The sequence below is a fragment of the Watersipora subatra genome, chromosome 2, assembly GCF_963576615.1.
Source record: "Watersipora subatra chromosome 2, tzWatSuba1.1, whole genome shotgun sequence".
Classification (NCBI taxonomy): domain Eukaryota; kingdom Metazoa; phylum Bryozoa; class Gymnolaemata; order Cheilostomatida; family Watersiporidae; genus Watersipora; species Watersipora subatra.
Genome location: NC_088709.1, coordinates 32,272,986 through 32,300,344, shown reverse-complemented (window position 1 = coordinate 32,300,344; position 27,359 = coordinate 32,272,986). Strand labels below are relative to the sequence as shown.

At 34.7% G+C, this 27,359-nt stretch overlaps 2 protein-coding genes across 5 annotated transcripts in view; one reads left to right on the top strand and one right to left on the bottom strand.

Annotated features, from left to right (window-relative positions):
• Nucleotides 1-19,921, bottom strand: part of LOC137387547 (transmembrane protein 205-like) — a 28,055-nt gene extending 8,134 nt beyond the window's left edge. Inside the window, exons 1-3 of the mRNA XM_068074001.1 lie at nt 19,788-19,921; nt 14,921-15,084; nt 11,799-11,953 (exon numbers count right to left, since the gene is read on the bottom strand). Of these exons, the coding sequence (XP_067930102.1) occupies nt 11,799-11,953; nt 14,921-15,084; nt 19,788-19,810 (342 nt within the window). The 5' untranslated portion in view covers nt 19,811-19,921. The remainder of the gene's footprint in view (nt 1-11,798; nt 11,954-14,920; nt 15,085-19,787) is intronic.
• Nucleotides 19,922-20,390: 469 nt separating this feature from the next.
• LOC137388870 (src kinase-associated phosphoprotein 2-like) overlaps nt 20,391-27,359 on the top strand; it is a 34,922-nt gene continuing 27,953 nt past the window's right edge. For 2 of the 4 annotated variants that reach the window (XM_068075346.1, XM_068075344.1), the window contains exon 1: nt 20,392-20,463. The gene's annotated coding sequence lies outside the window, so the exon portion shown is untranslated. Of the gene's footprint in view, nt 20,526-27,359 lie in introns of all 4 variants that reach the window. The other 2 variants (XM_068075347.1, XM_068075345.1) reach the window with 2 other exon arrangements.

Here is a 27,359-nt window from a genome sequence, read left to right as displayed (position 1 = left end):
GGTGAATGCCCGGCGTTGCCTGGGTAATAAAAAAGCCGTTGCGTAGAAAACTTACTTTTATTTAACATACACAACATTTATTGTTCTAACTTTTTAACTTCATATCATGAAAAAAGTGTTTTTTTGCACTTTGAATAAATTAAGAACAAAATAAACAATGAGTTCACCAAAGTGTGTGTATAAAAAGATCACTGTTGCAGCAGAGGGCTCATTGTATTCAGAGTTTTGATGGAAGATACTGATACCTCTCGATACTGGCGCAAACTTAAAAATGAGATATCAACCTTTCTTTGCCTGACCAACCAGAGAGAGAATGGTGGGACAACTCCTACTCCAGATGATATAAATTTTCATGTGAAGGAATAAACTTTTACAGATTTACCGAGACCGGAAATACGAGTGTAACAAAACAATTGAAATTGAAATGGCACATTTGAAAATTACAAATTAAAAAAATAGGTAATGGCAAACAAATTAGCTTTTATTGTGGACCGATGCTAGACATACTTTAATATTTATATATTTATATACATGTATATGTATATTATTATAAGTTATAGACCAAAGTACAGTGCGTAGAATATTAGTAGAGAATATAATTAGTTAATAGCAGATAATATCATAATTATAGTATTGTAATATCGTGCTATATTTACTAATATTATAGTAGACCCATTGAGTAGGGATAAAGGAAATAATTTTTTTTAGCAAAATGATGATAAAACTCTCAGGGACTTTTTGGTACCAGTAAATGATCTCATCCCGCCTCCATTCTCTCATGTTACCTCTGTACTCCTAAGTACCATGGTATTCTTTATCATACTTCTATGTAGAACCAACAGGTTCAGGTCGTGTGCAGAATATGCAAAATTTCAGTTATACTTTTGATTGCAGGGTACATAGACACAAAACCTGTGGCCAATGTTCTTTTCTATCTTATCTTATGAAAGTGACTGATTTTCAGCGCAGAAATATGGAAATGTGAAAAATATGGCAAAATCATCATGTTAGAATATAATATATCCTGACAAACCTCTACCTATGATAGATATTGTTATTAGATATTAGCTGTCAAAATACTCAGATTAAATCTCCTATTCACCTGACTATTCATTACATTCCTACTTGCACAGAAAATCTACTACACCTTATACCAGACACCAACACTTCCACATCATAGAACAACTCTATGAAAAAAGAACTTTTTCTTCCACTACGCATAATTTTACTTTACTATTCTTTATGGTAATTTTTGTCTCATGGTCTAATTTACATTGAATGACGCTGACCAGTGGTGATAAAGTTCGTATATGTGATAATCTTACATACAAACTTTACAACACGCAATGTCAAAGATGAGCAAATATTTCAATCTATACCCCGTCAGAACCAGCAATGTGCAACTTTTTAAAAACAAAGATTTCTGAATCAGTACAAGAAAGCAAACCTTCTTCAAATAGTTTACTTGTTTACACTTAATATTTACATATTATGTATTTAATAGTTTTTGAAAAATAATATTAAACAATCCTTAAGGTCTTACTCTTTCAGGTTTAAATCGTGGATCCCTAAAAAACTAGAGCGAGTTATGAGTGCATGGTGACGGTGCATAGGAAATAAGTAAAGCAGGAATTATAGTATAAAATGAGCAAATATCTTCGGAAGGTTTTTTTATAAAGACTGTCTGAAGCAGTGTAGTGGTTGTTGTGAGTAAAAAGTCAAAAAAATGAAAAGGACAAAGCCTAAAATGAGTCAAACTGACAAGTTTGACCTCAAAGGGTCACCCAGGTCACAATTTAAAAAACTTAATCAAAAAATATAGATATTTTTCTATCATTTGAGATTTTGTTGTTTGAGGTGATCTGACTGCCAGAATGTCTCAAGATTAAAATCGACAAAACTTGATCGCAGTAAAAAAGCTCAGAAGGAAAAGATGTGCCCAGACTTCCTTCGCAAATGATGTCACTAGTCTAGCATATATTGTATATTAGTCTATATATAAATAATATATATATATCTCAAAGTTTGTCACCGTCTGTACGGATGTCTGCTTTTTCAGTTATAGCTATTAAAATCTTGGAATGAAAAGCTCGCTGCGCGTGCATGCTCGAAAAACACACACGCATGCACACAGACTCTTTTATGCATGAATTGTTATTATTAATTCAACGTAATCAGGATTTTTATTTGGTTTTCTTAGTTCATATTAATTGTATTATTACCAAATCATACTTTATCGTAATCGTAACAAAACAGACTTAATTTATCTATTACTTGCTAATTATTTCACATTTACATTTAAACCCTTTGATAGTTGTTTTATCTTTTTTCTTAATTAATTGACAAACACAAAACATTTTCCTCATGATATGAAGTGTGAAAGTTAGAGTGGTAATTACTGTTATATGTTAAAAAAATAAATTTTCTGCGCAGACTTTTATTACCCGGGCATTCAGTAGTGATAAATACAAGGTCTCATTGGCATTAGTTACTTAGATGTTTACATAGCCTTTAGAGGGAAAACTCGGACAATTACTGACCAATCTATCTTTAAAGCATTTGAAACATATATAGCAATGTACCTGAGGCTATTTTCAAAGTTTTTTCAAACAATATTGAGCAAATACAAAATAAAATATATTTCAATGGAGATGCATAAGACTGCAACTGGAACACAAATAAATGTTAATTATACGCATTTAAACGCGAGTCAATGTCGTAATGCGAAGAACAAACAAAAAGTAAAACTATTGACAATATTTTCGCAAAAGTATTTTTCTTCTGAGCGATTTAATAGCGATCAAGTTTTGTTGATATTAATCTTAAAACCTATTGCAGTTACATCTCCTGAACCAACTAAAAAAATCTCAAATGATAGAAAAAATATCTATACCTTTTAATAAGATCTTTAAAGGTTGAAGTGAGTGACCCTTTAACGCTATGTATAGCACTATTACCTACAAGGTTCTGAATTTGTAAAACATACTGCAGTACATTCCTATATCTGCTCCGACATAGAGCAGTTTTGACTCGGCAAAAACTCGGAGATTAAATCAACTATGCACATCGAGGCCTGATGGCCTTCAGACAGGTCACAGTTCTCTCATTCACTCGCAAAGTGTACCACAGCAAGAATGTTTATCTGAGCAAGAAATGTCCTCCCTTACTTAAACGATTGCATGCAAGTCATTGCTGCTGGCCTCAACCCGATTCTGCTCTAATCTCTTGCCCAATACTTAATTCATGCCATTTTACAAAATCCGTGACACTTGATTAGTTCCGACCAGATAAGCCGTCTGACAGACACGTAAAGAAAATTGACACGGGAAAAGATTGACAACACCGTTTAGTGACAAGCAGCAGCCAATCAGAAGCTAGCAATGGTTCATAAATCAAGTATTTGGATGTGTTGCAATAAGGAAATCTAAAGACTGACCTAATCTTTTTGACAAGAGAAGTGCACATTCCATCGATCAATTTACATAAACTTCAATAAGCGGAAGGATTCACACAACTAATACTATAGAATGGTCCTCGAAAAGCTAAATTTGACACTACCAAAGTTGCAATTTAATCAGCACGGAGAAGTTTCATACATTATTTGACACGCATGCGTGTGCCTATCATTATGTCACGTATGCATGCAACCGTCAACTGGATTAGAAATGGATATGACACCTGATTAAATCTATATATATATTTCTCAAAGTTTGTGTGTTTTCTGTGTTTCGGTGTGTCCAGCTATAGCTATCAAAATCTTGCAACGAAAAGCTTGTATTGTGCTGGATTTGAACTCTCGAAGATTGCTCCCGCTTGTTTGTAAACCAACCATCTAACCACAAGTCTATGAAGGATCTTAGAATTCCATGGCTCTTATTATATAGTGTATAACCTTTTCCCGATTTCACATGTTAAATGACGTATTAATTGATGCGTTGTGCCTAAGGGTTACGATACCTCTGCTATAAAAACTTTTTGGCCAACTCTATAAAACACGATGCTTTTTTGTCCTAGCCATTCTAGGGCGAATTTGTTTTGCCGCCATACGATATCAACCAAAATTCTCTCGAAATTAAAATTTGGCGATTTGTGTACTGATTATATACGTTATTAAGAAATATACGTTACTCGCCATGGTGAGTTTAGCGTTATTCGTTATGGTAAAAACGGATTCGCAAACAGATAAGTGATAAAAGTTTAGTTCAAAGTTTGAAGTTTATTAAAATACATACTAAAACTTCATTTATGTATGTGTTCAGTACTTGCTAAATTCATTTAAGTTACATGTAGATTTGACGTTTATGTTACACGTCTGTCTTGAAGGTGAAAACTCTCCACATTACATTCTGCAAAAGTACTTTGTAATGTTAAATTTTCTTGCAAATCATAACTACAAAATTCACTCAAGTTATTGTAGGTAACTGTAGTTACTAAGGTTAACATATTGATGGTGATGATGGCGATTTTGATGATTTTTGCCAGGTGTTTGCATTAGATAATTACTATAGCTTTCTATACCACTCTATAGCCTACTATATATTCACCTTATGATGCCAACACTGAAATGAACTAAAATCATATAATTGTATATCAAATAATTTTCCATTGTAATCGTATCAAAACAGTCTATATTTAGCTATTACTTGCTAATGATTGCACATTCACATTTAAGCAGCTTTATGGTTTTATTTTTTTTTCCTAATTTATTTCACCAAACCACTTCTTTCATGATATGAAATTTAAAAGCTACAGTTATTTGAGAAAATTTAAAAACCTTTACAGTTGTTTTATTTTTTCTTTCAGTTTATTTGAACTGCACAAAAAACACTTTTCTCATGATAAGAAGATTAAAAGGAAGAATGGTAAATGCTGTATATGTTAAATAAAAATTAATCTTTCGTCTAAAGACTTTTTCATTACTCGGGCAATGCCTGGCATTCAACTAATAGTGGTAGAAATTCAGCTATGTATTTATTCTGATGATGACCATATGAACAGAGAATTTAATAGCAGCATCAATCTACTGCCAATCCCGGAAGGTGACATACAATGTAGCTGTAACAATACTAAATAGAAGCAGATGAAAACATGATGAAAATTTAGGTTGATGTTTAAACTGGCTTTAGTTGATGTTTAAACTGTAATAATATAGAAAATGTATGAAATTATCAACTTTTCTTAAAGAGACTCGAGTTGAATGAAAATTGTTCTGATACTCCGCAGATTGGAATTGCTTTTGTATAATATATATGTAATATATAATATATATATACATACACATGATGGTACGCCATGATGTTGCATCAGCGTTGTCTAGCCACAGCTGTTCTAATAACAGCTATAGCAGAAGGGACACACATACATACACACATACTTTGAAAAATATATATATAGATAGACTAGCTGTGCTACCCGGAGTAACAAAAAAATTTTCGGACAGAAAATTTATTTTTATTTAACATATAACAACATTTGCCATTCTAAATTTCAAACTTCATATCATGAGAAAAGTGTTTTGTGTAGTTTAAATAAATTGAGAAAAAAATAAAACTGTAAAAGCTTTCAAATTTTGTCAACTAACTGTAACTTTCAAGCTTCATATCATGAGGAAAAGGTTTTGTGAGAGACAACTAAATTAAAAATAAATAAAACAATTGCAAATGTTTCAAACCACTGTAAATTTCAAATTTCATAACTTTCAGCGACGTATATCTTTTAATAACGTACAGTGGAACCTCGGTTCGAAAACCGAATTGTTCAAGAGCCGAAACAATTTTTCCCATTAGAAAAAAATATAAGTAAATTTTAATCCATTCCAAGACGAGAAATCAACTTCGGTAAAATATTTTACATTTTACACCACAAACTGTACTGTATACTATAAATAAAAACGGGTAGATATAGATCGTGTTTAATTTTAATAGAAGGTTTTCTAGTTATGACGATGGAAAAATAAACAAAAGTAAACATTCCAAATGTTTTCCTCTTGAAACGTTAAAAACATTAAAGGTTAAGATACATTGACAAAAATTGCTGAAGTTGATAATGAAACAGCAGAAAATTGCAACAGATCAGTTACAGTAGGCCTACATCAAAAATCATAGGAAAAGGAAAATATATACAGCAATGGTCCGCTTACTTCAAATATTTGAAGGAGAATTCTCCTCCAAAACAATTTATGGTAACGACTGTAGGGGTTATCTCTCTAGCAAATCTATTCGGTGAATCGCTTCGTCCCAGATGGTTCCTCCCTTTTTGTAAAGAATCTATGGAGTGTAAAATGCTTCTCCGTTTTGTAACGAATGTTTGCATGCTGTTTCCGGAGTTGTTTCAACTTCAATGCACATGCTCTCTAATTTATGTCCGAGGTCCGAGACGAACAAATCTCAAAATCTTTGGTGTATAACCGAGTTGGTCGAGAACCGGAGCATCCAAGAGCCGAGGTTCCATTGTATATAATAAGTACACAAATGGCCAAATCTTAAGTTCGAGATAAATTATTGTCGATATCGTGGGGCTGAATAAATTAGCCCTAACGAAAAAAGAGGAAAGGGCATCGTTTTGCATATATTTTGGTCCCAACATACATGTATTTCTGAACAGAAGCATCGTAACTCATAAACGCAAGGCTAAAATAATTATAGCACGCGCATGGTGTGTTCGTTATAAAAAACCTATCTGATCACTATGGCATTCTAGCTCAACGGTAGTGCGCGCGGATTAGAAAATTGTCGATGCATTCATCGTAAGTTCAAATCCAATAGAATGCGGAATTTCAATATCAAGATTTTGTGATCTATGGCTGGAATGCAAACAAACAACATACTTTGAGAAATATATATATAGATATGGATTTGGACAATTATAATTTAAAAATGAATCACTACAACATTGAATAAATTCAGATGTGTGTGATGTTTGGTTAGCTTACTGCAAGTGGAGGCTGTGTGTTTTTTAAAAGCATCGTAGCACAAAAATTTCTCTGCAATCTTCGCATGGCAGTTTGAGTCAATGACTGAAGACATGCCTAGTTGCAGAGAGCAATTCAAGATTGGATGTTATTTCTGTCCCCACCAGTGGCTGTTTTAGAAATTGAACCTTAACTTGTTGTTGGCAGGTCAGTGATTCCAGACCACAAAGCAACTGCTGCTCTTAATGTTCTAATGAACAAGAAATACAAACAAGTAACGCATAAAGAAGGCAAATATAATAAGCACTTGGTTAAAAGACTTTGACATAAAATATATTTAAACTGACTCTAGCAAAATGAAGCCTTATCAAATAACTTGACAAACTGTGATAATATTCCTGTAAATGTTGTTAAAGGTGACTTATAAATAGTTTAAATGTAACTGTATTGTTAATTTAGATGCTTTCCACATGTTTGAGGTTAAACAGAAAAATCTGCAAAAAATTGTATCAACTTGCAGCTGGCTGATATTGTTTATGAAGGAAGTTTTAGTAATGAGGCATCACATTAATATACTTAGGAGTAACTTAGCAGAGACTCACTCTTTAAAAAATTTTTTGAGCGAATTGAAGTCAGAGCAATGAATATTTTCAAGCTAAAAATTACTTTATTTAGGTTAGTCTGGTGTCTAGTCTAAGGTCAAAAATTAAGGAGGCTAAAACAATGTCTACTTGATTATGAGTTTTAAAGATGTTCCACAAATGGAAGGATTTGGGAATTGAATTGAAATGGAAGTTGTGCAGTGCTTATATAAAGACGACCCATTATAACTTGTGAGCTAATGCTGTTTGGATTCCTTTAAACCACCAGAATTTGTAATAAAATGGTTATACTGCTTTCGAAGAACTTTATGCAGAAAACCTTGCGAGTTATGAATTCACAAGTTAAACTAAGATTCTATGAGCTACGGAATAAATTTCTGAAACCACTGCAATACCAGTTATTGTGCAACTCTCAACCTTGAGAACACTCTGACCAGCGGATTAATCCCTCAGCAACTCTAGACAAGATGGAACAACCCTAAACAAGAGCACTTGTATGGAATATTGAGTTGCATAAAGCTAGAAAAATCAGAATGAAACTATGCAGGTCTTCGGACAGAGATGCACCAGCAAAGATCTTGTAACAAAAACAGTGATAAAATTATCTGATGTTAGATGAATCCAGGTTCTCAATTGTTGAATAAGATAGCAAAACATGTGAAGGCATCGGATGACGATCACTTAAAACAGTCATTAATCAACAAACTATTAAGCTACAGACAACATAATACACAAACGATGCTATAGTCTAAACTGAATTGCACGCAGACACTCTTTGATTTCTTAATCAAAAATTCACAATTGAAGAACAACTAGCTATGATCTTATGTCTGAGTTATCTTCTCCACGAACCCATAACTCTTAATTTGACGGGTGCACTTGACTATTAGCACCTGACCAGCAAAAACTCAGTTAATTTCTCCACCAAAAGCAAACAGTAAATTCACTGAGTGAACAATTACAAAGTATCCAATATTCTTTGCAATAAACAGATTGTTCTTGGATAAAAAAATCAAAAAATGTACATTTAAAAATATCAAGCAACTTGAAAGACAAATAATCATATTTCTCAAAAATGATTAATCTTAACTTTCAACATTCTGCACATGAAAGTTACAGGAAAAATTGCGTCCTTTCACTTTCTGAAGGATGAATGCAAGAGCCCTATGGCAAAACTAAAACATATTAAAGGTTGAAACAAAGGTTGAATTCTAAGTGACATCCAGTTGGATGGATTCCAAGAAAACGGAGTGATACGAAAATCAAAATTTGGGTAGAAAGTCTCTATAAAAGCTGTATGAACAAACAATAGAAATCCCACAGTCCAATTCTTTCACCAAAACCCTCACCAATCTATATAGAGACAACTGTTACGAGCATTTTAGAGATGCTCTTGGGACCTGGAACTGTTTTACACCCCCGAGCAATCTTTAAAACTGGCTTATGTATAATTCATAATGAAGCACAGACTACGCTATTATTCGTAATAGTTTTCTGGCACCAATACAATGACCAACAGGTCATACGTGGATTAAAATATAAGAAAGGCTTATACACTAGAGTATATGAATTAAGTTACTACAGAGCTTGATTTAAAATGGAAAATACTCTGACAATATAGTTTAAATCTTATAGAAAATATGTTTGTTTTCTCGGACTTCCTTTATCGCATAAAACAAAAATTCTAATAAAAGCCTCACCAAGCTTGTCTCGACTAACATGAAAGAGCACAAGAAAAAACAGCAACTGCATTGCCAAATTGTCAACCAATCACAGGATTCCGAAATATCTTGAAAACACCATAAACATGTGAAAAATGTCTAGCTGCTCTGATGATGAGCCCAAAATGTTCAACAGTAAAGTATATTTCTGCTAGTAATTCTATAATCTCAGAGTGACACGAAGAGATATATAAGATTCATTCATATTCAGATTGAGATTTGTCTACTCGGTTCCAGATGATGAGTAAATAAACATCATATAAACAAATCCAAAACTATTTTGTTAAATGCATTCCGCAGATATGATGGAGAAATACACCCACGGCAATCAAGATGTTCATTGTCACGTATACACTGTTGAACTTCATAGGAGTTTTTTACTTAAGCTCTGCTAAGGAGCGAGTCATGCCAAAATGTGTAACATAAAACTACTTAATGAGTATATTAGTGATTTGTATTTCCTGTGGGTGTGTGATCCAGCTGGGACTTGTCACCTCATAAAATAATAATTAATGGCAGTTTTTTGCTCTTACTGCAATGAAAGTCCATTAAACACGATCAAAGTATGAGATAAGTTCAAGCATATAAAACTAATGGATAAAATCCATGCTAATTATTGATAAAGATCAAGGCTCTTGCATAAAATGATTTGGTTTAGGCCAGTCAAGAGAGCACAACTCAAAGATCTTACCATGTACAAAAAGACCAATTAAACCAGAATAAGTTTTCACTATCTAGACCATGTAAATATTAAAGTGGCTTATATGCTTGTCAAGTGAGGAGTCACAACTTGAAACAATAATTTGTCTGTTACCAATTTAACAGTCTAACTGCACGAATGTTTAAATATTTATTTTTCAAGTTGAAAAACCCCAAAGCTTCTTTGCTAAAAATAGATAAAACTTTAGATCTATGACACAATACTCTAATATACTATCACCTTGAAACAGCAACAGATCAAACCTCTAACAAGTGTAGAAAACAAGGTTCATAGCTGATCTGTCATAATTTAGTAGGAGTGCACCAGAGTAATCAACACTAGTGGCTAGTTGCGGCTTGAAATGGTTTGCTATTCTAATCTTGGTTTATTTCAGCTTAATGGCCACTCACTATCACCTGAGGAATGAAGCAGTTTTTCAACCTAGAAGAAGTCACTGAGGAGGTCAGTGAAGGAAGTCACTGATGAGGTCACTGAAGAGGTCACTGAAGGAAGTCGCTGAGCAACCAATGTAGGAACTTAACCCACAAACAGACATTACAGATGAGCCAGCTAACTGGTGATGTTATCTAAGGTTTCCAATCAAAGCGGGGGAGACAAAGACTTATCAGCGAACTGCATCTCTCTCTACCCACTAACAACTTCTGCCAACGTTCCCATTCAGTTAATGAATCGTAAAAGGACATATTAGCTCCACGCCAGACGTGAATCATAAATGCAAAAGAAGTAAGTGCTAGAAACACCCTAACATTAGAGAACTGTCCGCTGGCACATAAACAGGTGATTAGATTTAGGTAGCTTTACGCAAGTTCTTTGCTATTCTGACCAGTTGTGATACATTTGATGATGCGTAGAAGTTTTTTCTGAGCATACACACAGTTTGTCTCCTGTAAAAATATGGTGAAAACATACACACCTATTATATTGTTTATCCATTAAACCTTTCAAATCAACATACATATCACAGTTGTGAAATAATGCAAACATATTAAAAGATAATCTTTTTTAATAAATTGGTAGCTGCAATAAATTCGCTGTTGAAATGAAAATTATGCAAACATACATACAACAATGACTACTACTTGTAAATTAATAAGTAAATATTTTCATAGATGGAGAGCTCTTCGCTCCCTAATCATAATGAATCTGGTTCAATAGTTTGAATTTTTTTTAAAAACAGAACATTCTAAACTTTGAGTATATTGAAGTTTGTTCATATAAAGCAAAGTTATCGACATCATGACCTCTGCATCAGATATTTTATTTTTTGTAGTTGGCGAACCTCAAGAGCTGAATGTAGCCCGAGAGCTTGTTGCCCACCAACTAGATTTCAAGCTGCTAGTCGATCAGTTAAGAAGCTGTTGAATAAATAAAATCGACGATGTGCTCGAAATTGTACGCTTGATCAGCGTCTCAAGACTGGTGCTCAAAAAATGAGAAATAAAAACAAAAAAGTCACAGAAAAAAACTTAATAAAACTCTTTAATAAGTCTTAATTCAGTAAAATAAGCTGCTTTAAAAAGTCAGCTGTATGAGTGAATTTCAGGCGGCATTAGATCATGGTACGACATTGCTAATATTAGCATCAAAAAAGAGTTTCTCCCATACTTCTGTAAAGCGGGTCTGTGAAATCATGAACTTGACCTTGATCATAGTTTGCTGTAGCTTTTGACATAAAGAATTGATCAAGCATATTTTCTCTCAGAAAGTAAAAAGCCCAGAAAACGTAACGAATAAGTGTTGTTAGTCAGTTTACAAAGATTTCTGATGAACTGCAGACATTAAGTATTGGTGATATCTGGTGCTTCTCTATTGGCTGACAAAGTGTGGTTAAATGATGACAATACCTTGCTAAGGAATCCCTCAGTAGCCTTGACCTGCATATAGTAGGAACCAAGGGCGATGATGGAAAAGAGCACGCAGTAGGCTACATACTTGGCAAAGAGCACGGACTGGACTGCGCTGAAGAGATTTCTGGGAAGAATTTTAAACATAGTCAAACCTAAAAATAATATCAGATGTTAAAAGCCAGAACTCCAGAGCGGAACATACCAGAACTAATGTTAACTTATGACGGATACTGGCAGCGTTACCCTTGAAAATGCTCAGTTAACAGAAACAATTATACTTCCGGGACTAACACTCATGGGAATAGTTGGGATTTATTTCCCCACTCTGATCAGAAATCATTCTTGGTTTAGCCCTGTAGCGATATGGTCTCAGTTTTGTTATTTTGGTTTGCCTCAAACTGGAGATCATACCGAAGACTTGTTGTTCCACAGAATACATTTAGTACTTTTCTATAGAACTATGAACCAAGTCTATTGCAAAACAAAGATAACGAGATGATCTTAGAGTTAAGATTTCTTTATAAACCTCTTGCTTATAAATTATCCGATACTAAATCAGGTAGTTTTTGTACTAAAAGTATCTATCTACTTCTGCTCATATTTTAATAAAAGATACCCCTTCGTATTATAAGACTAGAAGCCTGCAAGAATGATTAAAATCTCACAAAAATTAACGACGCTTGTTGGATAACCCTATCCGGATGATTTGGCTTAAAGTTACAGCCTGGGGTTAAGTCAAGGTCAAGACTGTTTCTAAGCCAGCTGTAAAGGTCAAGAAGTTCCTGTAAGGATCTCGTATGCCAACATACTTCACACGACTGGATCCTAGACTCGATCTCTTCATGTCACGAACTTCACGCGATAAGTTCAAACCTAACAAACCTTTCATAGAAAGTCTCATATAACACCTCATTGCCTAGTTATGTCTTACATTCTTTTATCAACTTCCAACCCAAAATAGTATGTTTGTAATAATCAAAATTGTTACAATACTTATAAATAGGTGTTTTTTCTTTAATATAATCAAATTTCCAGTCATTTTGATATTAGTTAAACAGACGCGAATATTATTTAAATGCAAATAACAAAACTTTAGATACACATTGAGTTAACGGTTGTTAACAAAAATAGATTAATATATATACATATGGAAATATTATTTTATTCAAAACTATTTAGGCCTATATTAGAAGATGTTAAAAGTGGTATAGTCAATTTATCATAATTTTCATATATAAAATATATTTCTATGTGATTAATATAGGTAAAATTGATTAATAAACTTTGGCCTTAAAATACTGAATATTTGTAGATAGGTCTATGCCCGCACCTTACATAACCTAAAACTCCTATTTGAACGCCATGGCGGTCTATTTTTTAACCCTTTCTCTATTATAGTGACAGTCAAATAAAAGTGACGTTCAAATAGAGGCTGGCATTGTATTTTTTCAAATAGTTCGTCAGAATTTAGGAAGAGAAGTTTAACCCTTTTACGGGTGAAGTGAATGTCACCTATACTTTGCACTCTCCTACGTTCGCAGCCACATTAATCCTTTTGGATGCAATGTATCTGCTAACTTGCTTCCATCTTTTCAAAGATCTCTAAATAAATATGCATTGAGAAACCGAGAAATATCTTTACCAATTGATATCTATTGCTTACAATTAACATGCGATGATATTATAGCCTGTGGCCTTCTTTGCAATTTTATTTCATTTTAAATTTGAGAGCTTGTATTTATTTTATATTTACCAATGTTGCATTAAATTTCCTTGCACTCTTTAATATGTTTTCTACAGTTAGCAACCAAAACTGGCATTCTATGTACAATAAATGAGGAGTTATGAGCGTCCATCCATTGTTAGATCAGATTACCGCAACCATAGATATAGTAGGGTTTACTATATCTATGACCGCAACTATGCTATATCAAATAATATGCTATAAATCTGCAAATTTGTGAGTTATAAAATGATAATTGATCAAATGTTACAAAGATATATTCAAGAACAAGTGACGTAAACGAACCATACTTATATTACATGCAGACACAAAAATTAATAATTTTGAAACAAAATTTTTTGCATCATTTGCTCGCATAGTTGCAGTTTGATTGTTGCATTTGATGGAACGAATGCCTTCTAGTTGTTCAATATCTTCCACAATGTCTTCTGACCTCAACTATTCTTCTGCACTGCTGAACTAGTCAATATCAGTGTCCAAACAATTTTTTTACCAGAGCAAAACTTTCATGAATTGCCTTTCGCAAAAATAATGATAAACTTTGAGCTGAATGGGCACTAAGCACAACTTTTAGCCTGCAACTAATCATTCCTATACCATCGTAAATGTAAACCGTTTTTCGCATACGTCCAAGTATAAAAACTACGTAAAACAAGGAACTACTATTAGCCTGATACAGGTATTAATTATTTCTTTGGGTCGCTTTCAAGATTTTAATTTAAAAAACGAAAAGCTTAGATGTTGTAAAAGAGACTTCGATACAAACAGAAACAATGAAAGAATTAATTGTTATTAATGTAAATTAATCATTATTAGTACGATTTTGAGGATGCTTCTACTGATCCCTTGCTATTATGGGTTCGTAAACATCAAAGAACGTCAAAGCGGCGGTCAAGACGAGGTGCCGTTCAAATAAAGATGGCATTAAATTAGAGGTTTTACAGAATATCACCAAACGCCGTAGAGAGCTTTATCTAATAAAATTTAACAAAAAAAAGTTATTAGCGCTATCAGACAACTTCATGGAAATGAAAAGTAACTAACCAAAAATAACTGATGCTTAAGCTAAACAGTACTGCATCACTTGAATAATATTTACAAAAGATGGTATGAATGATTGAAAAGAACAGAACATAGTGCGTCAGAGAATAAATTAAGGTTTTACATTCTGTATTGAGTCATAAGTAAAGAAAGAGTCACCACTGAGAACTACACTTAGCATCAACTGGCTGTCTATGTAGTCATTGTTAGTACACATAGAACAATAGGTTTGAACAATTATAAGAAACATTGGAACTTGCCGATTACGATTAAGCCTGCTACCCTGCTTGGAATTGTGGGTAACCTTTGCAATCATGTAGGCTAGCTGACTCACCTGCCACAAATGTCATCCAAAAGGACATCCCAACATAAAGAGAAAATGAGGTTAAGTGAACGAATCGAAGAATAACATCATTCATAGAGGCAGAATCGAGGTGGGACAGGAAATACATCACCACAACTGTAATGATGGCGAGAAGTGTCTCAGGCTGAGTAAATCTAAAAGAAAACAAAAACATATTCTCGTCTTGTTCTAAAATACTAAAAGAGTTATCTTTATTAATTTGTACCCGGTAACCATAACAGTATAAAGTCAAACAAATGGTGCCAAACAGTCAGGGACAGCAGTTGGAGTCTCCCAATGGGAACTGCAGCTTATCTTTAAGGTACAAACACACTAGGCAATTTTATCGCATGCGCCATGAGGAGCGCGGAGATTTCGCTGGCGTGTGCCTAAACACACTTGAGCGATTCACCAGCAAACGATAACGTGGGCACGCTCACAAACTGCCAATACAATTCCATATCATTTTCTTCGGAGTTGTTAATAAATTTAGGTAAGTCAATATGGCGCCGTCTTGGCAACGACGTAAACAACTTTTGCTTTTGTTATTAGGCCTATCTCACTTTCACAGATTGTACACTACATTAAAGCATAAAAAAATACGACTCTTTATTTTTAACTGTGATATTTTCTAAACTTTAAATATAGTTTACTTTTTAGTAATTTTTTTTAATTATATTCAATATTTACCATTCTCAAGACGGTCAATCTGCGCAACGATTGACTCTAAATGTTGGTTTTCAAGTTGTGATAGAGAATGTCTAGCGTTATCGCTCTGCATGAGCTTGTTCTAGCGCAGATTAGCGCCACGCTGTGCAATATCGCGCTGAATATCGCCTAGTGTGTTTTCACCTTTAGGCTTGCATGTTCTTTCTAAATGATTGTGTGCAACAATATCACCAAAAATGAATGCTTGATTAGGTCACCCAGTACAATAGATATGAAAATATATATTGTTCACAGAAACGGCGACCTGTTATCATTAAGGTTGCTACAAGGAATGATCAAGACACCCCAACTAGCAGATCTCCGACCATGTCACTCACTACTTATAAAGATCTCGTATGGCATGAGCCAATAGTAACTTGAGATAAAGTAAGTAAAAGTCATACAGCTAACTAGTGTTATTGTAAAGGTTACGCACTGTTGGCTGACATGCTTTAGCTTGTTTTCTGTTATGGCAGCGTGGTTGTCTATTCTTACTAATTTTTGGTGATTAGAAATATGTTTTTTGATTAACACTATGAATGAATGATGGCTATCGGTTAACTCCAAAATACTTTATAACCTAAAAACGAAGTTAAGTTATGTTTTTCATTAAAAAAAAGTCATTAGCAGTACGCTAACTTTTTCCCATGACACATGTTACACGCAAAACAGGTGTATGACAGAGCGAAGCCAAAAAACCTCTGAGAAAATAAATATATATCGAAAGAAAATTGAGAGTAGATAAAGGCATTAATATGAAAAGTAAAATTGACATTATACTTAGATGATCTTAGAATAATGACCCTCATACACTTCGGATCACACAGACTTCAGGTACAATGTACATTGTTGACCAGACTAACTTTTTTGAAGCCATTGCTGTTTTTTGCAGTATAGATAGACAGCAACATAATGTAATAAGTCTCCTACTAAAGTTTTCATATTATTGGAAATATCTTTCCATAGAATTTGCTGAGTTCAATAATCATTTATATATATGTATATCAAGATGCGGGCCAGATTAACCCACAAGGCTGGCTAGCTACATTGGATACCTGCGTAAATACTGGCAAATACAATAAATACTTGTGACAAGAGAAACTTAAATATGATCTATTATAAACGGACTTTGTTTTTCAATGTCTGTATGATGATTTACATCTGGTATTGCATGACTAAACATTTCAGGTATTTATGCAACATAAAGTTCCACAAAGGTATATCCATTGTCAGACGTAGGAAGACAGTCAACTACAGCCACCAAATTAAATGCCAACCATGATTTTTATTATTTAAACCTTGTCACCAATTGCCATTTTCGAACTAATCATTGAACTGTTGATCGTATCGCATTCAATAAATTACCAATCATTGCCATTACTATAAGTTAGTATCGTACACCCCCCAAAAGATTGCAATAGCATATATGTGAACATGAATGAAATGCCGTCTTTAGCAAATCCATTGAACAGCACATCTCCGAATTAACACGAAACTACACTAAATAAAAAGAATAATACAACAAATTACTAGTTTAATTACTGATTAAAATACCAAGTATAATTTGTTGATAAAAAAACTAGATAACAGTAAACATCTATAAAAGGGAACAAAAGTTATATTTCTGAAGTAAGTGGTTGAATCTCAGGTCTTTTTCGCAAAAGCACAAGCTACTACACAGGTATGTTTACAGTTGTTGCCGTGGTAAGTGGTACCTCCTTTCGGTCAAAGTATTAGTTACTCAATCTTATGACGACTTTATAAACAATGGTTTTAAACAATGGCCAAGTGCTTAGATAGGTTTTTTCCACCACCGCTATCTGCTACTGCTTTTCTGGTTTGTCGCAGCCTGCGAGCAAAACTATATTCCCCCTCTCCAAGAGTCTCTTTCAGAGCCGTCCATTTTCATTTTTGTGTAATGATAAATAATTGTTTTGTTTTCCAGATACGCAAGAACTCATTAGCAATAGATTCTATTCTGTCCGTTCGGGCTCTGTTGTAGGTGTTGTGTTACGCTGCTGTGTTGAACTTTCCTAGTGGTGAAACAACTTGTGATGGCTTTTGTGCCACTAAGTCATTAGGAGTGATGATTGAGTCATCTGGATCATTGGACTGACAACAGACTGCTTTTATTAGTCTACTGTTGATAGTGGCACTTGCTTCGTACAGGGCAGTTCTTAGCAGACTCGTGTCCATTTATCCAAAATATTTGTTAGAAATCTCATTTAGTACAGAGTGAATGCTCATAATATGCAATTCCCACATCTTTCCTTGGTGACTTGCTGTGGTTGCGATCATATTTTAATTCTATATGAGGCTGTCTCATGTATTCTTTTATTTTCTTATCTGTCAGTATTTCCAGTTACTTTTGAATTTCAATTGTTTTAAAAACAAAATTGGTACTAATATCATAGAGTATTGTGGTCATAAAACAACCGAGCACATTCATAAATGCAACAGTAAAAAGACTGTCTATCACCTTGATGTATACGGCCCTCGAATATAGCCTTGCAAACAGCTCACCCCATCGCTTTAGCTCTGTCCTTTGTACTTTTACAGAAATGGGACCAATGCCATCAACCCCGATATCTGTCGATGGGATGTGTTTTTTACCCTTTCAGCTGGCAGATTTACAATCAATTATGTCTCTGCCGGTCTTTGCAACCTTCAACATAGCATACAACTGCTAATGAGGTCTTCGGGAGTTCGTGTTGCGCACATCATCCAAAAGCCACTTTTTCGTACAGCATCCAAGAAATAGGCTGTGCCGAGATGGTGTCTTTTTTGATGAGCAGCTCTGATCAGCAGTGTTCTTATATGGCAGTTCTTGAGGACTATTATAGGCTGTTTTTCATCTCCACTGAGTGCGGATGATCTGCTGATTCTCCTACCAACGCGGAGTAAGCCATTATTAGTATGAGAGATTGCGTCTTTTGTGAATAGTGGGCTAGTTGCGTAGTTTTGATGATAGATTTATTTGATGCTTCTATCTGTACTGTAGATGGTCCTTGCGGCTGTGTTTTCTAGGCTTTGTTTTTAGCTATTTGCTGCAGAGAGGTGATTGATCTTGAGGGCTTGAGAAAACTGCTGAAATTTTCAAATCGATTGTACATTGCGGGGTTGTGTCTTTTGACCTCAGGGTCGTCTTCTTTTGTTTGGCTTTTTTTCAGGGTCGTCTTCTAATTTTTGGCTATTGTAGTTACTCATCAACAGCGGGGCTTCAAGGCTAGTTGGCCTAAAAAAGGAAGGCCAGTGGACCAAATAGAATTCTACAGCTTACTGCAGGTTCTACCTCTTGACCCAAGGTCAGCAGGGCTCTTTTGGCCATTGATGTGGAACCATTGTTAAAAATCTGTATTTCTCCTGATCTCTTCTACATTGTTAGCAATGAGGGACACAGCTCCTACTATAACAACCTTTCATATTGATTGCAAAATTAAACAAAACTAAATACTGTATAATTAAATTTTTTTATCACAATCCTTACAATTCGTTTACTGAATTAATGAACAAACACAAATGCTCAACAATATTATTTCAAACTTACCATTGGTTTGTTTACATATTGTTGTATGATTTGCTCAGTACTCTATAGGTTTCCATAAAAATATGAAGACCGGCATCTTGCTGTTAATTTGCTATGAATAGTACAATTTAGTAAAAACTGTTAATAAATGTAAAAATGTAATAAAACTAGCTGTGAAACTTTCTACCAGTTTGCAATATAAGCAACCAATTTCACCATTGCTCCTGAGCTTACCGCTCTCACTGTTGGTTATAGCTCAAGTAAAACATAAACTAGGCCCGTTAGCCTAGTTTATGTTTTACCCTTCAATAACTCCTTGAATTGTTCTACCTTTGTTGATGCAGTCCGCTTCCCCCCTATAAGTTGTCTCCAAAACTTTATATGTCAACTGCATCACACAAGAGGCAGTGTCTAATGTTTCTGTCAATTCTACGCAAATAAGGTGTCCAGGCTTAATATAATCGGTTTGAATAAAAACATCAGCAGAACAACCCTAAAACAGCCTGTCATAGTAGGAAATCATGTAGTGCTATATGAAAACATCAAAAAGGCTCATATTCACTTAATATTCTAGCGTGACTGTATCAACGATCTGTAAGCTCTGTTTAAGGTAATCATACTTACAAATATCTTCCTGTAACGGCCATGGCTTTCACGTTGGTTCCACAAAATTTTAGTCGAAATAAAAGCTTCCTGTGTTTGATGCAACTTTCATTGATTTGGCTAGTACTGCACGTATGCACAATCTGCACTCGGGAAGCACCAGAATTAAGTCAAGCGTGCCTTGTTGTTAACGTCAACAGTCACGTTCGTGATCACGCCAAATGATTGCCGATCGTGTGCATCAGACTAAGAATAGTTTGCATTATCGATAATGTAGTTACGAGAATTATAAGTATGGACACTTTTTCATTAAAATTTGCAAAGCTTACTTTTGTTTGACAACGGATATTTAGCTGATTAACAAAAAGCCATTGTTTAACAGTTGGTTTGTATGTTTCTTTTTCAGCAAGGTCGGCTTATTCTTTACGAAAGCGGTCGGCATTTTAAATGACGCTTTATTGCTTTAGGTAAATTTTTGGCTCGTCGGCTCGTCGGCACAAGAGGCGTGGCAGATGACTCACTTTTTATACAGCCAGTTTTTGTTGCCGGGCACGCAAGGCGGACACTCGAGTAAATTTAGTTGACAATTATATACATCTTAGGCTATATCCTGGCCCTGCGGTTTTATATGTTTTGAGAAGACGAGGAAGTTGTAACCGGAAAAATCGTTTTTACCATTAACAGTTCTGAAATACAAGTAATCGTAACTTATTTTTCTATAACTTATTGAGAATATGACAAATACGTAGTGTTTTGAAGGTATATGTATTGAGTGGCTGATTGGATTAACTTGTTGGCACGCAGTTCAGTTAGAGCAGCTGCAAATACAGCTATAAAAAGTTGAGAGAAATCTTTTAAAGACTATTTACACTACGTCACAAAGTACATAGTATTTACTCGTTGCCATTGTTTTGTTATTGTGTGTGCTTCAATGATAGCGTTTTTGTTACATCAGACATTAATGTTTTTGTTTGAATATCTTTTTTACACTACTGTTAGTATAAACTGCGGCCAGGTTCAGATTACTGACATTAGGCTTAGTAGAGAAAGCGTTGGTAGTGTGGAAATTGGGATAAAGAGCCATCTCAATACACTACTCAAATATCATGTAGGCATAAACCATAAGTATAAAAGGATGTTACTCTACTTTTAATATTTTAATAATAAAAGTTTGTGTACGTCTAGGTATGGTGGCACACGCTGACCATGCGTAGTTTGGCTCGTTAACGCATTTGAGGTAAATATATATATAATTCTATCAAAGGTATAATCACAACCCCTTATAAGTTCTATGATAGTTGATTTTACGCAAACAAGGGCCAGCATAAAAGCTGAGTGGTGAATTGGAAATATTTTATTAATTAGACTGAAGACTAACCCGGCAGCGTAAGACGGAAGACTGGACTGGCTGTATTTGGCCTAAAACAGGTCTGGTAGTAGAGTTGGACTAAAGACGGACCAGGCTGAAGGGAAAACGCTGGCCTGGTAGAGTTGGACCAAAGATGGACTAGGATGGAGGAAAAGAAATTTGGCTTGGTAGAGTTGGACCAAAGATGGACCAGGCTGGAGGGAAAGAAAGCTGGACCACACGCTATTGGAGCATTCACAGCCGGTCTTTGCAGACGCGTCACCAATCAAGTACTGCAGCCAGAGATGGGACCCTTGCCATCACCAGTTCACTCACCGTCTCAATGGCAACTTTGTAGCAGCCGGCAAAGAGACAGAGGCTCGAGCATGAGCTGGACAGGCCTCTGTTGTTGTGTAGCCGATGGCTTTATTAAAGATCGTCGACTTGGACTACAGTCTGTAGCACCATGTAGGCATTCTCCCAATGGTCCTTTTCAGGGTCACCATCTTGAGGGTCACAAAGCTTTAAGAGTCTGGTTCTGGCTATTGCCTTTAACTTCCTGTTGATTATTCTCAAAAAAGCAAGCCACAATATACTGACCATACAGATTATTATGTCAAAGATTATTCTGCAAATCTGCTGTTTTGTATTCACTATCACTTCATGGAATCATGTTTCGATGTTCTTGCATTTTTATGTAGCTCATTAGTCTTTCTTACTTCTAGTTTCATCAGTTCAAGTTCAAGCCCAGAACCTGCAATCAGTTTGAGATCTCTCAATATGCAGCAGCTGCAATAAGAAACTGCTTAAGAAATAATAAGTTTTGATGAAGCAACGAGCTTCAACAGACCAACTTAGACGTAGTTCACAACAACTTGAAGAAAGGTCTATAAGAAGCATAGATTTGTCAAGAATGCTATTTGGAATATGGATAAACTTGCAATTTCTTATGCCGACAACCCTCCCAAAATAATAATGAAAAAGCTGCCAAATGAGTTGGCCTAATTATTTCAACAGTAAGAGTTATGCATTACCATGCAATACCATAATTACATCAGCATAGGAAATTTTGGTTTCACCACATGTAATATTTCTCAGGTGATTGTTCGAGAGTTCATTCTAATTGACTCTCCAGTTAGACCAGTTAGTGTTGCAAATCTAAGGGAATGGAAAAAGAGACATGTTCATGCCAGTTGTATCACTTCATATGTTATTCTGAAGCTACTAAGGGGGCCTAGTGCTGCTAGTAATTGATAATCATGACACTCAATCTATATCGAACCAATCTCAGTGGCTCAAGATGATGCTATGGTGATAGTCATCTTTTCTCTCCATCGTTCACACTGATTGCAGTGTCTCTATTTCTCTGTCTAGTTTTCATTTAAACTGGCATTCTTTGATGCTTTCTAAAGCTGGCAGCTTTGTTCAATCTGCAGAAATCTGATAATATACAGCATAGTTGCGCTTACTATCATTGCATCTCCAGTAGCATGTTCTCAAAAAAAATTACATCTGAATTTTGTATTTTTGCGTTTTTCTTACTACACAACAATATTCTCCTTGACAATGATTTGGGTAGCAGCTCACTTAGAATTCTGCATCGAACCTTTAGAAAAGACTGTCAACCAGAGCACATTTGATTACTCAAAAGCTACCCCAAAAACCCAAGCTCAAAAGCAAAAGAAAGACAGAGGGGCATAAAAAAGGTCTAAGAAAAACAGGCCTAAATTACTCTGAGGAACCAGTGCTTATCGCAGTAGAAAGCAAAGCACAAGTGACATTTTGAAGAAAAGATACAACAACCATCAGCTGCCAGATTAGGAGGCTTCAAGTTTTGTCATCTTAGCTAGTATTGCTTCAAAGCTACGTAATCGCAGTTGTTGGTGGTGCTTTTAGGTCTGATGCTATTTCAATTTTTGGCTGTTCTAGTATTTTAATTTTTATATTTGCTGTAGAGTTTTGAGAAAACTCTAAAAACACCGGATTGTGAGAGTTAGATTAAGATGCACTGATGTAGTGAGCCGTTTAGAAGTTTATTGACAAGTTGATTCTCGTTATACCTCACCACACCGTGAAATCTAAAAGATTATAAATTCATGAGTGTGTGTCCACATTACTAGTTACAGATAGTGATTAAAACATAGCAAATCTTAACAAAAACAATAATAGTGAAGCAAATATTGCAATTTTATAATAATTCAGTATTACTTTGATAAACTGACTTTGCCTTCGTTCCCACAATCCTGATTAAGAGTATGTTAAGGCTTGTATAGCTTTGCTCAGGTTAGACTATAATTTTACATCTTGTAGATTGTGCTACTGTACAGCAACTGCCTAGGTAAAAGTTCTGTGGGTTATTATCATTCGATCGTTAACTGGCATGGCGCGATAGAAAATGCTATTATTGCTGACTTTGGTTAAAACATGTTGACACATCCTAGTGTGGATGACTTTTGTGGCTCAGAAAGAATGAGTGTGAAGAAGTTAATTGCTTACGGATGTTTTCATAATCTATTTGGGATGAGTGATGTGCCATTGGTGATGTGTATGTATGAAATCTATTTATATTGACAAAGGTAACCGGTTCTTGATTTAATTTTATCTTACATTTGCCAAATATTGTTATGTAAAATTTGAGTTTCCTTTTGAGTTTATATTAAGTATTAAAGTATCTAAAGTAATTGTAAACAAGTTTTACTGCAGTCTTCTATGGGATTATAATGAATCATGAAAAATAAAATGTAACTTCAAAAGATTTAGTAGTATTTTTATGGTCCATGTGAATTTACTACGCAGTGTGAAAATTTAAACTCTACTAGTTGCAATCATGGAATCACAGCAATTTTAAAATGCAGTCAGTTTTTAAAAAGTAGGTCATAAAACTCTAGTAAAATCTACTATTGATACTTCTCAAATACTCTTATAAACATACTAATGCATAAAATATTGTCTTCTATCATATTTGCGCATTCCTTCGAGGCTTTGCACTGTAATTGATATGGCATAACGATTTTACACAAAAAGGCTTCCAGATCATCCTATTTTGCCATCCATTTTTTAGTAGCTCTAATTCCTAAAGCTAGTTAACTTTGGGCTTCTAATTACTCATGGGAGTTGGAGGTTCTATTTTTAAATTGAAAAATTGATACCACTACATTTGATTGTCTACAGGAAGCACACGATTTGCTAACTTTTGAGTATTAATTGAAGGCAAAAGATCTGAAGAAACATACTTTCTTACAACCCATTCGAATACAGAAGTGAACTTTACTTTGAAGAAGAGGGAAGAAATAAGTCCGGCTGTTTTTCTATTCTGCAGCCCTAGAAAATTTTGTAATTACCAATAAAAATAAAATTTGTTCCAACTGGCTACATTGAAACTCCTGCAAATTTTGGTTCTAGACAAATTATTTCATACCCGGTTTGTTTGATTGACTGCTGTGCTACCATAGAATAAAATTGAAAGGGAATAAACCAAGGTTGAAATAAACATTTGATGGAAAAATCATAGTTTTTGAGATGCCCTGTGTGTATTTCAAAGGTACCCGGCCTTTGAGTACAGTCTTTGCAACATGTGTACTTTTTTTGTTAACCTACACAAAGTATTTAACATAAGAGTGTGACGCTACCATTCAATCTGGTTCTTGAGTCCTAGTATCTACTCAGCACTTTTGGCTTCCTACAATCCTCTTCTTTTCAGCTGAAGATAAGTAGCTTTCTAGGCTTTTCTACTCAACTCTCTCATTGGCCCTTTTCAAGGCAACCCAGTTTTTGTTCAGGGCCTAATGTTCAGTGGTAGCCATAGAGATAGTATATCATTCCCTATACAGTAGACGCTCCTATAACATATACCTCCTATAACGTAAATTCCAAATAATGTAAAAAAATTTTGTGGAGGTTTTGTTTCGTACTACGTAAAAATTTCATATAACGTAAAACATCAAGTCAGGTGAGTTCTCAAAGTCGACTTGAATGTTAGTTTATCTTGCCACTCTTGCAGAAGAAAAAACGCTGCACATTTAGCGTTATATCTATTGTATATAACTTTCACGACATTCTAGTTCGTCGTAATAGATCGTTAAATGTGCCGACAGAAAGACGAATAGGATAGCTGCGCAATTGTTCATAAATACAAAGGCGATCGATTCATACAGGTGTTACAGCTTTGATCTACTAGTCTCAATGCCACGAGTTGGAGTGTCGTCAAAAATTATCTTTATCATAACCCTGGATAGTGATAGACAACGAACAGGTAGAACTACTATTTTAGTAGAAAGATTTTGTTGATTTGCTTTATTTTAGGTGTACAAAATATTTGTTATTAGCTTTATTTTGCAGAATAAACTTTGCTGTTTAGAAAAATAAGCAAATCGTTGTAAATGAACGACAAAAATGTGCAGTCTCTATCAGCTTGTACGTTTATCGCAATCATGGTCTATAAAACCAGTGAGATTGATGAAAAAAGGAAAAAAGTTGACGATGCAAACTAATAATTCTGCAGTTACGATACAGCCCGCAAATTAAGAGAGTTAAGTTTTTCCTTTTTGCATGGCCAAAGAGGTGAGTTTTGAAAGATCTTGGCACAGATTAAGCAATTTACATGTATTTTACTGTTCTTATAACGTAAATTCTCTATAACGTAAACGTTCCTGGAATGGATTATTTACGTTATAGGAGCGTCTACTGTACTACAAAAATATAAATAATGATATACTTTTTCTATACTTTGGTAGTCAGCTAGATGTATAAGCAGATGTCCCTGTAGACAAAATCATGTTACACTTTGCAATATAAACTATCTGTCATATGCATTTGATACATTTATTATCACCACTAAAGATTTTGGCCTAGGTTGCCTCCGTAATTTAAATGTTCCACTGGCTTTTAAATCGGTATTAAAGTACTGAACGTTGGTTTAGATGAATGTGACACATTATTGAGAAGAGTCATCGAGTGAGTTACTACAAGTCTCTAAACTACATATTCTGTGCAGCGCAGCTTATTATTTACACCATAATTATATTGTCAAGAAAAATAGGCAGTGAAAACTGCAACAGTTTCATAACATGTCATGAGCTCCACTTATGTGTCAGTTTGTTGTGTATGTTCATGTTGCTAGGAAATATTTAAGTATTGGGGCAAGAGGCTGTACATGTTTACCTTTCTCACTTCTAGCTACTAACCAGAGGTTCAGGGTAAACCTGGATGCAATAAGTCATTCCAAACCTACTGGGAAGTCCTACTAGGATCCTATATATTTAGCTAAATGTTTTTCTAAGTCTATAAAAGAATCATCGACAGATATGCATCCTTATTTTTATATATGGTGGACCCGCCATGTGACATACCGGTAAATTCATTCTGGTGTTGGGATCGTAAGGCGAAGATGTCATATAGAACAGGGACCCATAGTATAGAATAGGGACCCATAGTAATTATCTAATGCCAACACTCCCCTCCTCCTGGTGAAAGCACCAACATTTTGTATGCATACTGTGCATATCGAGAATTATCAATAGAATAGCATGGTAAGTCTGGTAACTGTAGTTGCTAATGTTATAGAATGTAACATTACTATGTACAATACTGTATGTAGTTCTTACCTTCGAGACAGATAGCAGTGGCTAATGGTGGGGTGAGAGAGACCGCAATGACAGCAACGATTTTAGTACACTAAATTTTTCTGATGCTACGTAACACAACCTTTGAATTTAACTTAAATAAATTTAGCTTACTAAACACACACTTAAAGAGAAGCTTTAATATTTTACTAAACCTAACTTTAGTTCTGTCATCGTTTTATCTGTTTATTAAGTATTTGCTTCCGGCTTGGCGCTTTTTTCTTCGCTTTCACTATAACTTTTAGCCCACCTTATCCAAACATTTTTCAAATTAATTCGACAAGAAAGATCGAGCAATGCTGTTAAAATTTGAATGTCGAAGAGAATTTTGTTGATGTCATATGATGGGAAAATGGTGTGAGGCAGGGATGCCGTAACCCAGAGTTTACTGTGTTGACATACTTATTGTTATAAAGATTTTTAAGCTATTATAAAAGGTCAATGCAATAAGCTACATAAAACCTAGTTGAAACTGACTCTTAGTTTGGTCCTATCATACAACAGTTTTTGAATAAATTCTATAATTTTCACACTTCTCTTTAAAATTGGTTTGATTGCCTCCATATATAACACTGAAAACTTTAAACTGAGACAGTCCAGACAAGTTTTGCTAAATATTGTATT